The sequence below is a fragment of the Ovis aries genome, chromosome 6 (assembly GCF_016772045.2).
Source record: "Ovis aries strain OAR_USU_Benz2616 breed Rambouillet chromosome 6, ARS-UI_Ramb_v3.0, whole genome shotgun sequence".
NCBI lineage: Eukaryota > Metazoa > Chordata > Mammalia > Artiodactyla > Bovidae > Ovis > Ovis aries.
The window spans coordinates 36746659-36759083 of record NC_056059.1 but is presented as its reverse complement, the minus strand read 5'-3'; the positions used below and the strand labels follow the sequence as shown (position 1 = coordinate 36759083).

At 41.1% G+C, this 12425-nt stretch overlaps 1 protein-coding gene across 9 annotated transcripts in view; it reads left to right on the top strand.

The window, feature by feature from the left end:
* The window catches only part of HERC3 (HECT and RLD domain containing E3 ubiquitin protein ligase 3), a 136114-nt gene that overhangs the window by 93959 nt on the left and 29730 nt on the right, over window positions 1–12425 (top strand). For 5 of the 9 annotated variants that reach the window (XM_042251255.1, XM_004009709.5, XM_060416897.1 and 2 more), the window contains 2 exons: window positions 1230–1296; window positions 2634–2716. In XM_042251255.1, coding sequence (XP_042107189.1) covers window positions 1230–1296; window positions 2634–2716 — 150 coding nt within the window. Of the gene's footprint in view, window positions 1–1229; window positions 1297–2633; window positions 2717–2810; window positions 2881–3090; window positions 11177–12425 lie in introns of those variants that run through there. The other 4 variants (XM_027970881.3, XM_060416899.1, XM_060416898.1 and 1 more) reach the window with 2 other exon arrangements.

The following is a 12425-nucleotide window of genomic DNA, read 5'->3' as shown; positions in this document are numbered from 1 at the left end:
ATATTTTTACATACTTTTGTGTAGACATAAGTTTTCATTTAGGAGTAGAATTGCTAGGTCAAATGGTAACTCTATTTCCCAGGACAGTAGAGACATGTTTTTAGTAATTTTCTTTCTGTCTCTAAAAAACTCCTTTTGAGTTTCTGTGTATTGATTTTAGGTAGCATAAGGTGAAATTTAATTTATAAAAAGATATCGTATCCTTGGCTTTGTGGAAACACGACAGTTCTTTTGACTTCAGCAGGAGGTAACATCCCTTTTTTTTATATAGAGAAGTAATACTGATTTTAAGATGGAGATGGAGAAAGGGTAGTCTCTAAGGTGCTCTCTGGAGAGGAGATGGTCATACCACCAGTATAGGACATCAGTACAGAGAAATCACAAAGGATGTGGGGCAGGGAAGCGAGGCACAGAGACAGGTAAAGAAAATTTAGAAGGAATATTAAAAAATGGCAGAGGAGACCAGGCAGGGTTACTTTTTTGGTAACTGAGAGTGGCAGAAATGTGTGCTGTTTTCTTTGCCAGCCTGGCTGAGAATGATATATTTGAAGTAATGATTTTGGCTGGTTAAGTGAAAAAAGATTTAAATTCTGCATGAAAAATTTTCTTTCTGGGCAACCCATTATGGAACTGCCAGACACTGAGCTCACTGAAGAAGTGTGAATGAAGTCTAGTTATAAGGATGTATCCTCGTGACAGCTGCGATACGACCATTGCTGGCATAAACAGGCTCCAGTGTTCTTCAGTGTGGCAGCTAATAGAGTTCTTTGCACACAGAGCCCCTTGCATTAACAAGTAAGACTAGATTCCTAAGTGGACACAGTGACTTTGAAGCTTGTTTTTTATGATGGGAGGATTATCCTTCTAATGCATACAGATAAAGCCAATCTGTAGGACCACTGCTGGATCATCTCCTCACTTATCTACTTCCAAAGTTTACTAGGGTTGACATAAGTGTGTCAGATACAAAGCTGTCTGATTTTCTTCATAAATTCAGTAAGGTTTGTCAGTAGGAACAGAGAACAATTAGTGAGCACCGTACAAGTCAACTGCTTTAAGACATTTTTTTCAAAATATGTTTAACGTGACTTTTAGTCTAGATTTATGTTCATTCAAGAATGTTCTTTTGTAGCATTTCCTTGCAGATAATCTGGACGTGTGACTGGGATAGAAACACTATTGCCGTGTGTGATGTACCTCTTTTCTTTTCTCTGTCACACTGTGATTAGGAGTCTTCAAGAACTGTTAGATTACCCTGGGGAAGATATTGAGGAGACTTTCTGTCTCAACTTCACGGTAAGGATTTTCTTTACTTACGACCGTAGCTGTCTCTTTTATCATGCTTACAAGTCATGACTAGCATAATTTTTCTCCAAATCAAAGAACAAATTCAGAGACTTCTCTGAACCAAACTATTTTAGTCATAGTATCTTTTTTTCATCAATGTATAGTTGTTGTAGAATATTAGTTACAAGTGTACAGTACAGTGATTCACAATTTTTAAAGGTTAAACTCCATTTATAGTTATTATAAAGTATTTGCTGTATTTCCTGTGTTGTACAGTATATCTTTATAGCTTATTTTATACCTAATGGTTTGTGTCTTAGTCCCTTACCCGTATATTGTCCCTTCCCTCTTCCTTTCCCCAGTGGTAACCACTGGTTTATTCTCTAAATCTGAGAGTCTGCTTCTTTTTGTTATATTCACTAGTGTGTTGTGTCTTTTAGATTCTACCTATAGGTGACATCGTACAGTACTTGTCTTCCTTGGTCTGACTTATTTCACTTAGCACGATACCCTTCAGGTCCATCCATATTGCTGCAGATGGCACAGTTTCCTTCTTTTTGATGACCCAGTAGTATTCCATTGTGTACATAAGCCATTCATCTGTTGACGGACACTTGGATTGTGTCCATACCTTGGCTATCGTAAATAGTGTTGCTTTCAACATTGGGGTGCATGTATCTTTTTGAATTAGTATTTTTGTTCTTTTCGGATATATACTCAGAAATGGAATTGGTGGATCATATGATAGTCAAAGTGTCCTGAATATTACTGGAGTTCAGTAAGTGTGTTGAATAAATGAATGAATGAGTGATTAATCTATACACTTGAGGAAATTACTGAAGCTTTATTCCTCTTTACTCCTATGTTGCTGTTTGCTGCTGTTGTTTAGTCACCAAGTTGTGTCCAACTCTTCACGACCCCGTGGACTGTAGCCCTCCAGGCTCCTCTGTCCATGGGGTTTCCCAGGCAAGAATGCTGGAGTGGGTTGCCATTTCCTGCTCCAGGAGATCTTCCCGACCCAGGGACTGAACCCATGTCTCCTGCATTGGCAAGTGGATTCTTAACCACCGAGCCACCAGGGAAGCCCCTTTACTCCTATACATATAATTTATTTTCTAGAGTTCGTATTTTCTCTTTGATTGCGTTTATTGGCAACTCCCTATCTTAAAACTATCCTATAAAGTGCCGATGTTCTCTGATTCTTTGTCCTCCCAAGAATCTTCTGCGGTAATGTAAGTAGTGGTAATTAAGCTACATTCGTTCCTAAGGCTTCTCAGTCATTTGGGGTCTAGAAAGATAAGTAGTCAACAAAATCGAAACGTTTCTTTATTCCCCCTTAAATATAGATTTGCCGAGAAAGCTATGGTGTGATTGAACAGAAGAAGCTGATACCAGGAGGAGACAAAGTGGCAGTGTGCAAGGAGAACAGGTTAGTCTTGACCCTTGGCTGTGCACATGTAACTTCATTTCTCGACACTTTTACTAAGACCAAGACTAAGGTTAACTATTCATCCCTTCTTCAGAGGGAATAAGAGTGCTAGGGCAAGTTTACAGATTTAATAGTGGAGGAGGCAGTGGGCCTCGGATCGGAAGGTAACTGTTTGTTCTGCATCTCTGTCCTACTGGCTTTGACCCTGGTCAGCCACATAAACTACCTGATCTCGGTTTCCTATCCTGTCAATAGGGGGTTAAAATAACCATTCTGCCTTCCTCATGGGAGACTGAGATAATTTATAGGAGAATATTTTGACATTTTATTTTATTTTATTTTTTTTTCTTCTTCTTCTTATTTTGACATTTTAGAATGAAGGACCTCCCAACATCTATAGAAAGTTTCCAGTATCCATCAGAGTGACTGGCATAAAAATGCCCCCCAAAATATGTGTTGAATAACCGAATGTTATAAAAATGCTTACTATTATTGGTGGTGGTTTTATTGATGAAGAATTTGTAATGTAGATTTTAAATTAAATTCTTTGTGCCTCATGAAAATTAATTCAAGTACATCTGATTTTTTTAGTGTGATTTTCTGTGTTATCTCTTTGAAGGAGAAAAAAATTCAGTTTTGTTTGCTTTTGAACTAGAGTGAGGTTTTTGGCCATCTGCATGTTAATTAATTCAGTTTGCAAACACTGAGTGCCTGCTGTGGGCCAAATCTGTTGCTGGACTTAGGAAATAAGTAACTTTCATCCTCAGTACTAACTGGGAAGGGACAGCGTAATGAATAATCGCAGTAGATTATGGTGCGTGTGGTAGGTAAGTGATGGGACAAGTGCCATGGAGCCAGAGGGAGAAGCCACAACGCTTTCACTCACCATCGAAGAGTGCGAGTGGGAAGAACATTTCAGGCACAGGGAATAATGTGAGTCAGACTCTCAACTCAACACATGATAGAGAATGGTGAGTGCTTGTTGGGTGGGGCCCAGTGTGTGGATTAAGGGTGGGTGCAATAGTATTGGGGTGAAACTTGTCAGACCCTAAGTGGTTTTGGAGTGGGACATGGTTGATCTGTTTTAGAATGATAACTGGTGGCCATATGGAAACGGATGGCGTGTGGGGAGACCCATAGGAGACTACTGAGGTAACTCAGGTGTTAGGTGGTGAGGGCCAAAATGAGGGCAGCAGGGATGCAGAGTCAGCTGTGTGTCGATTATGTAATGAACAGGCGCTAGTGCCTGATTATATGTGGATCCTACTAGAGAGGCATGTATTGATAACATGCATGTTTTGAGGCTTCCAGTTTGAACAACAGGAAACAGAATCTGTAGAGCAGGGTGGAAAGGAAAAAGAGTTCCTTTTTTTTTTTTAAAGAGTTCCATTTTATAAATGTTGATTTTGACATGTCTGTGTGATACCTAGGTAATTTTGTTTAGAGCTGAAGATTTATGTATGTCTTGAAGTCTTTTTTTTTTTAATCAAGTCATAGTTTCTAAGTAGGATATTTCCTTTTTCTTTTTTGCATTTCAAATTTTAGTACAATTTTTAAAGGTTGCTTTGCATTTGCAGTTATTACAAAATATTGGCTACATTCCCCATATTGTACAGCACATCCTTGAGCCTACCTTACACCCAGTGGTTTGTGCCTCCCACTCCCCAGCTCCTGTGTTGTTCCCCCTCCCTACCCTCATTGGTAACCACTGATTTGTTCCTTGTATCTGTGAGTGTGCTGCTTTTTTTCTTATATTCACTGATCTGTTGTATTAGAAGTCTTACTGTCAGTAGTTTGTTTACTTACTTAGGCCAACCTTAACCGCCAGTGAATCTGAGGTTGCCTACGCAAAGAAAAACGTGGTGAAATAAAAAAAGCAAGGATGGGGGAAAATGTATGTTCTTAGAAGAGTTATATATATTAGAACAGAAGGGAGACTCCTGTGATGAGGACTTAAAGATCATTAACACATTGGGTAGAGACAAAAGTTCTTGACTTGAAGAAGTGGTGGCTGTGCAGAAAGACGAGGTAGGTGTCTCTCATCTTCCTGCAGAAAGGTGAGGGAATGGTGGTCTCCACTTGGGAGGGTTGTGAGTGAGGGAAGCCTGGAAGCAAGGGTTGATGTTGTGGAAAAAGGTTACAGAGGTAGAGAAGCTGGATTCTGTTTTGGGTATGCTGGGAAATGAAAGCTTTAGGTTTTAATTGGCTTCTTACTGTACCTAGTTGCAAGATGCAGACAGAAATCCTATATAAGTGATGTATATTGGCTTCCTCTCATAAATCTTCTCTTGTGAAAGTAAGAGTGACAGAAAAACTGACAGGCCTCCTCTTTCCATCCTTTTACATTTTAAAAGATAGCGAGAAGCCAGGGTGATCTAGCGTAGCATTCAGTAATCTTTTTTGTCATGTAAACCTTCCAGACTACCCAGGAAGCGTCAGCTTTGGGGAAAGTGTGAGCTGTAATACCAGAGTTAACGGAAATAATGCAGAAGTTGCGAAGGACCCAACAAAAGTGGCTTCAGGTGATTTTGACTCTGGGAACCTAGTATAGAGGCTAATCTTGTCTCAAGTAGGTGTGTTACCAAGTTCAAGCTCGCTCTGTTCACTGCATGCAAGGCCAGCGAATCTTAGAAACAAGGTGCTGAGGCAAGGAATATGACTTTATTTGGAAAGCTGGCTGACAGAGAAGATTGCAGACTGATGTCTCAAAATAACCATCTTGTCAGGGCCTAGATGTCAGGTTCTTTTATAGAACCGAAGGGAGAAGCAATGAGGAACTAAAGTCAAAAGGCAGAATAGAGAGAGAGAAGCAGTGAGGAAGTAAAGTGAAAAAGGGTCTTTGGTTTTGCGAAACATCTCCGGGAAGGGCCAGCCTTTGGAAGGGGTGTGTTCGGTTCAGTCGCTCATTGCTCATCCTGTCCGACTCTCTGTGACCCCAGGGACTGCGGCACACGGTGCTTCCCTGTCCTTCACCATCTCCTGGGGTTTGCTCAAACCCATGTCCATTGAGTCGGTGATGCCATCCAACCATCTCATCCTCTGTTGTTTCCTTCTTCTCCTACCTTCAGTCTTTCCTAGCATCAGGGTCTTTTCTAATGAGTCAGCCCTTGGCATCAGGTGGCCAAAGTATTGGAGCTACAGCTTCATAATCACTCCTTCCAGTGAATATTCAGAACTGATTTTCTTTAGGATTGACTGGTTTGATCTTGCTGTCCAAGGGACTCTCAAGAGTCTTCTCCAGAACCACAGTTCAGAAGCATCAGTGGAATGTGTTAGTCTCTTCTGTTTTGTAGTCATTCACAGATGGGCAGGTCAAATTATCTCTTTATGAGCTGAGCAAAGGCACTTGAATTAACAGAGTAGCAGGGTTCTTTGAGACAGGCCATTGAGTATGATTATAATAACTGCAAGAAAAAGCAACTCAAAGAAACATTCCAACATGGAGTCCAAATTATTTCTTCTCTGCAGCAGGTGTTTCATTGGAAACTCTTACTTGATAAGAATGTTTCAAAGCTAAAAGCACTGTCCCTTCTTTATCTGTAGAACATTGGTACTTTTATCAACTGCTAATGATTTGTTTAATAAAAACTGTATTATTCCATAGCATCTGATAATATTTTTAAAATTGGGAAATTTATGGCAGATCGTAAAGTGGCTAAAGGGCAGGAAAAAAGGCAGAATAACAGTGACAGTCTTTATTTTCTTGGGCTCCAAAAATCACTGCAGATGGTGACTGCAGCCATGAGATTAAAAGAAGCTTGCTCCTTGGAAGAAAAGCTATGACAAACCTAGACAGCATATTAAAAATCATAGACATTACTTTGCCGACAAAGCTATGGTTTTTTTTAGTAGTCATGTATAGATATTAGAGTTGGACCATAAAAAATGCTGAATGCCAAAGAATTGATGCTTTTGAACTGTGGTGTTGGAGAAGACTCTTGAGAGTTCCTTGGACAGCAAGAGATCAAACCAGTCAATCCTAAAGGAAATCAGTCCTGAATATTCATTGAAAGGACTGATGCTGAAACTCCAAACTCTGGCCACCTAATGTGAAGAACTGACTCATTGGAGAAGATGTTGATGCTGGAAAAGATTGAAGGCAGGAGGAGAAGGGGATAGCAGAGGAAAAGATGGCTGGATGGCATCACCTACTCAATGGAGATGAGTTTGAGCCAGCTCCGGGATTTGGTGAAGGACAGGGAATCCGGGCGTGCTGCATTCCATGGGGTCACAAAAGGTCAGACATAACTGAGCAACTGAACTGAACTGATAAAGTGGCTTTTGGGTCCAGGTAATCTTGTTACTGAGTCCAAGTACTCTGCTCACTGAATAACAAACCCGTGAATCCGAGAGATGAGGTGTTGAGAAAAGGAATATAACTTTATTTGGAAAGCTGGCTGACAGAGAAGATGGCAGACTATGTCTCAAAATAACTGTCTTGTTGGGGTCTGGATCTCAGGTTCTTTTATAGAACCAGCGAGAAGCAATGAGGAACTAAAGTCAAAAGGCAGAATGTAGAGTGGGAGAGGCAATGAGGAAGTAAAGCGAAAAGGGTCTTCAGTCTTGCAAAACATTTCTGGAAAGGGCCAGCCTTTGGAAGGGGCAGCCTTTGAATCTCTTCTTTCTCTCTCTTTTGCTGCTGCTAAGTTGCTTCAGTCGTGTCTGACTCTGTGCGACCCCAGAGATGGCAGCCCACCAGGCTCCGCTGTCCCTGGGATTCTCCAGGCAAGAGTACTGGAGTGGGTTGCCAGTGCCTTCTCTCTCTTACTCCCTGTTTTTGTTTTTGTTTTTTTTGGCAGTCATTCGCAAGTGGGCAGGGTCAGATTATCTTTCTATGAACTGAATAAAGAGTTTAACAGAGTGGCAGGGTCTTTTGAGGCAGGCCACTATATATGATTATGACAGCAACAGCAACAAAAAACAAGTCAAAGAAACAGTTTCAACATGGAGTCAGACTTGGTTCTTCTCTGTAACAGTTCTTCTTCCTTCCTGGTTTTGGTGATCACTTTATAACGTACATATATATTGACATATGTAGATGCATCTATAGCTTTTAGACTTTTCAAAGGATGTCTGAGCTTTTGCATCAGGTTTCAGACAATATAGTGTGCACATCATTTGTTATGAGCTAACAGTAGGCTAGGCAAGCAACCTGAGGAAGGGCACATCCAGAATTTCTTCACTTTCTAGTGAGTCTTCCGAATGCACTGTGTGTTAGGGAAAGAGTGGGGAAAGAGTGTTCTTGTGCGGGCATAGGCAATTTGTGATGTAGTCTGCAGAGGAGGCAGGTATTGGGACTTAACCCTCTTTTTTTGTATCTTTATAAAATTGTTTCTCCTAGAGACTTTTTGTCTCTGCCTGTTTTGTTCTCTTTCTCTTTGTGGGTCTGAGTTTTTTTCTTTCTGTCTCTTTGCTTTCTCTCACTCACACTGTCTCCTTATTCAGTAGGTATTTCTTTGAATCAGCAATTGAATTGACCTAATAGTTGAGACACAATCTGTGCAGGAATACTGAAATATAACCCAGTTTGTTTAGGGTATTAAGCTGTTCTCATTTGCAACCATAAATGAAATATGAAGACAAAATTAATTAATTGAATTGAAAAGGGTTCAGAGAAATCCACATGGACAATATGGGTAGAGCTCTTGGGAGGACTGCTAAGATCTGGATACTAGAAAACAGAGACAAGAATGTAATAAAAAGAGAAAGATGCTCGGTAAAGTTTGCAAGCAAAGAAGTCTCATGATAGAAGTGGGTCTGTGCCACACTTTCTTTCTTCGTCTTTTTTTCCTTTTCCACCATTTTTATCTTTTGCTGACAGTTGGGCAACAGGCCCTGCAGGCCTACAAGCCTAGTCTTGAGACTGAAGAAAAAAGCCAGAGTCAGCAACAGAGACGTCAGTGGTTTAATGGATGCGGGTTCTTACATGTGTGAAGCAAGGTCCTGGAGTGATACACCACCTTGTGTGGTAGATAGCAGGCAGGACGTGGCGACCATCTCTGCTACTGGGGAAAATGGGGAGGTGGGTACCAGTAATCAGGGGAATTGATGTGAGGTTGGCTCTTGGTTATCAGGGAAACCAGCAAGGGGGAAGCATGCCCCTCAACAGCGCTTTGATAAGCTATCTTAGTGGAGATGTTCTGACCTAGTCATGAGCTGGGGCCTGGGACAAGTATGTGGAAGGTCAGTTATATGAGTAGGGTGTGGGTGAAGCAGGCACAGTCTGAGGAGGGGTTCTTGAGTGTCCTGACCACACACTGACATACACTCACTCTTGGACATTGCTCATCCCATGAGTGGTCCTCAGAATCAGTGCAGAGAGCGTGCTTTCGTTTAAAGTCACTGGGTTCCTTTTCTCTTTCTTTGTGGTTGTTTGCCCCTATTTAACTTCAGGGCTGCTTCTACAAAACATTTTCCGTTAGGATGTTCTGATGACACACAGGTTCCTTAAAAGAAACAGAGTACATAACTTCAAGGGAGTAATAAGGGGACCTACATTATTCTTTTACTTATATTACAAAACTCTATTCTTCTGTTACCATGACTTTCTTAAAAAAAAATAGCTTCTGTCTTTCCAAAAAAGTTTTTAAATCTTTGTGTTGTAAAATGTGCTGTTGTTTTAAATAATGCCAGGCAGAGGGGGATTCTTGTTTTTATTGCCAAGACACTGTGTTTGAAATTAGAATAGGGAATAGCTTCTGTGTTAGGTGGAAATTTGGCTTTTTGCTTTTCTGGGTTGCTAACACTCACTGAGCACACGGTGAGGTCATCCACAATGCTTTAGGCACTACCATCCATGACTCTGTACGTGATGTCAGGAGGCCGACCCCCTTGCTGTCACAGTTACCTGTTGGATAGACTTCTGAAAACTTAGAGTGGTTATTGCCACATTATTAATATTGCTGTCATAGTCAGGGACAGACAGAAAAAGACATGAATTAGTGTTTGTTTGATTGTTTTTCCCCTTTATCTTTAATGTTGTGAGGGGTTTCCCTCATAGCTCAGTTGGTAAAGAATCCACTTGCAATGCAGGAGACCCCGGTTCGATTCCTGGATAGGGAAGATCCCCAGAGAAGGGAAAGGCTACCCACTCCAGTATTCTGGCCTGGAGAATTCCATGGACTATACAGAATGTGGTCCACTGGAGAAGGGAATGCAACCCACTTCAGTATTCTTGCCGTGAGAACCCCATGAACAGTATGAAAAGGCAAAATAATAGGATACCAAAAGATGAACTCCCTAGGTCATTAGGTGCCCAATATACTACTGGAGATCAGTGGAGAAATAACTCCGGAAAGAATGAAGGGATGGAGCCAAAGCAAAAACATTACCCAGCTGTGGATGTGACTGGTGATAGAAGCAAGATCCGATGCTGTAAAGAGCAATATTGCATAGGAACCTGGAATGTCAGGTCCATGAATCAAGGCAAATTGGAAGTGGTCAAACGAGATGGCAAGAGTGAATGTCGACATTCTAGGAATCAGCAAACTAAAATGGACTGGAATGGGTGAATTTAACTCAGATGACCATTATATCTACTACTGCGGGCAGGAATCCCTCAGAAGAAATGGAGTAGCTATCATGGTCAACAAAAGAGTCTGACATGCAGTACTTGGATGCAGTCTCAAAAACGACAGAATGATCTCTGTTCGTCTCCAAGGCAAACCATTCAATATCACAGTTATCCAAGTCTATGCCCCAACCAGTAACGCTGAAGAAGCTGAAGTTGAACGGTTTTATGCAGACCTACAAGACCTTTTAGAACTAACACCCAAAAAAGATGTCCTTTTCATTATGGGGGACTGGAATGCAAAAGTAGGAAGTCAAGAAACACCTGGAGTAACAGGCAAATTTGGCCTTGGAATGTGGAATGAAGCAGGGCAAAGGCTAATAGAGTTTTGTCAAGAAAATACCCTGGTCATAGCAAACACCCTCTTCCAACAACACAAGAGAAGACTCTACACATGGACATCACCAGATGGTCAACACTGAAATCAGATTGATTATATTCTTTGCAGCCAAAGATGGAGAAGCTCTATACAGTCAACAAAAACAAGACCAGGAGCTGACTGTGGCTCAGATCATGAACTCCTTATTACCAAATTCAGACTCAAATTGAAGAAAGTAGGGAAAACCGCTAGACCATTCAGGTATGACCTAAATCAAATCCCTTATGATTATACAGTGGAAGTGAGAAATAGATTTAAGGGCCTAGATCTGATAGATAGAGTGCCTGATGAACTATGGAATGAGGTTCGTGACATTGTACAGGAGACAGGGATCAAGACCATCCCCATGGAAAAGAAATGCAAAAAACCAAAATGGCTGTCTGGGGAGGCCTTACAAATAGCTATGAAAAGAAGAGAGGCGAAAAGAAAAGATATAAGCATCTGAATGCCGAGTTCCAAAGAGTAACAAGAAGAGATAAGAAAGCCTTCTTCAGCGATCAATGCAAAGAAATAGAGGAAAACAACAGAATGGGAAAGACTAGAGATCTCTTCAAGAAAATTAGAGCTACCAAGGGAACATTTCATGCAAAGATGGGCTCGATAAAGGACAGCAATGGTCTGGACCTAACAGAAGCAGAAGATATTAAGAAGAGGTGGCAAGAATACACGGAAGAACTGTACAAAAAAGATCTTCACGACCGAGATAATCATGATGATCACTAATTATGTGATCACTAATCTAGAGCCAGACATCTTGGAATGTGAAGTCAACTGGGCCTTAGAAAGCATCAATATGAACAAAGCTAGTGGAGGTGATGGAATTTCAGTTGAGCTGTTTCAAATCCTGAAAGATGATGCTATGAAAGTGCTGCAAGCAATATGTCAGCAAGTTTGAAAAACTCAGCAGTGGCCACAGGACTGGAAAAGGTCAGTTTTCATTCCAGTTCCAAAGAAAGGCAATGCCAAAGAATGCTCAAACTACCGCACAATTGCACTCATCTCACATGCTAGTAAAGTCATGCTCAAAATTCTCCAAGCCAGGCTTCAGCAATATGTGAACCGTGAACTCCCTGATGTTCAAGCTGGTTTTAGAAAAGGCAGAGGAACCAGAGATCAAATTGCCAACATCCGCTGGATCATGGAAAAGAAAGAGAGTTCCAGAAAAACATCTATTTCTGCTTTATTGACTATGCCAAAGCCTTTGACTGTGTGGATCACAATAAACTGTGGAAAATTCTGAAAGAGATGGCAATACCAGACCACCTAACCTGCCTCTTGAGAAATCTGTATGGAGGTCAGGAAGCAACAGTTAGAACTGGACAGGGAACAACAGACTGGTTCCAAATAGGAAAAGGAGTACATTAAGGCTGTATATTGTCACCCTGCTTATTTAACTTCTATGCAGAGTACATCATGAGAAACGCTGGACTGGAAGAAACACAAGCTGGAATCAAGATTGCCGGGAGAAATCTCAATAACCTCAGATATGCAGATGACACCACCCTTATGGCAGAAAGTGAAGAGGAGCTAAAAAGCCTCTTGATGACAGGGAAAGTGGAGAGTGAAAAAGTTGGCTTAAAGCTCAACATTCAGAAAACGAAGATCATGGCATCTGGTCCCATCACTTCATGGGAAATAGATGGGGAAACAGTGGAAACAGTGTCAGACTTTATTTTTTGGGGCTCCAAAATCACTGCAGATGGTGACTGCAGCCATGAAATTAAAAGATGCTTACTCCTTGGAAGGAAAGTTATGACCAA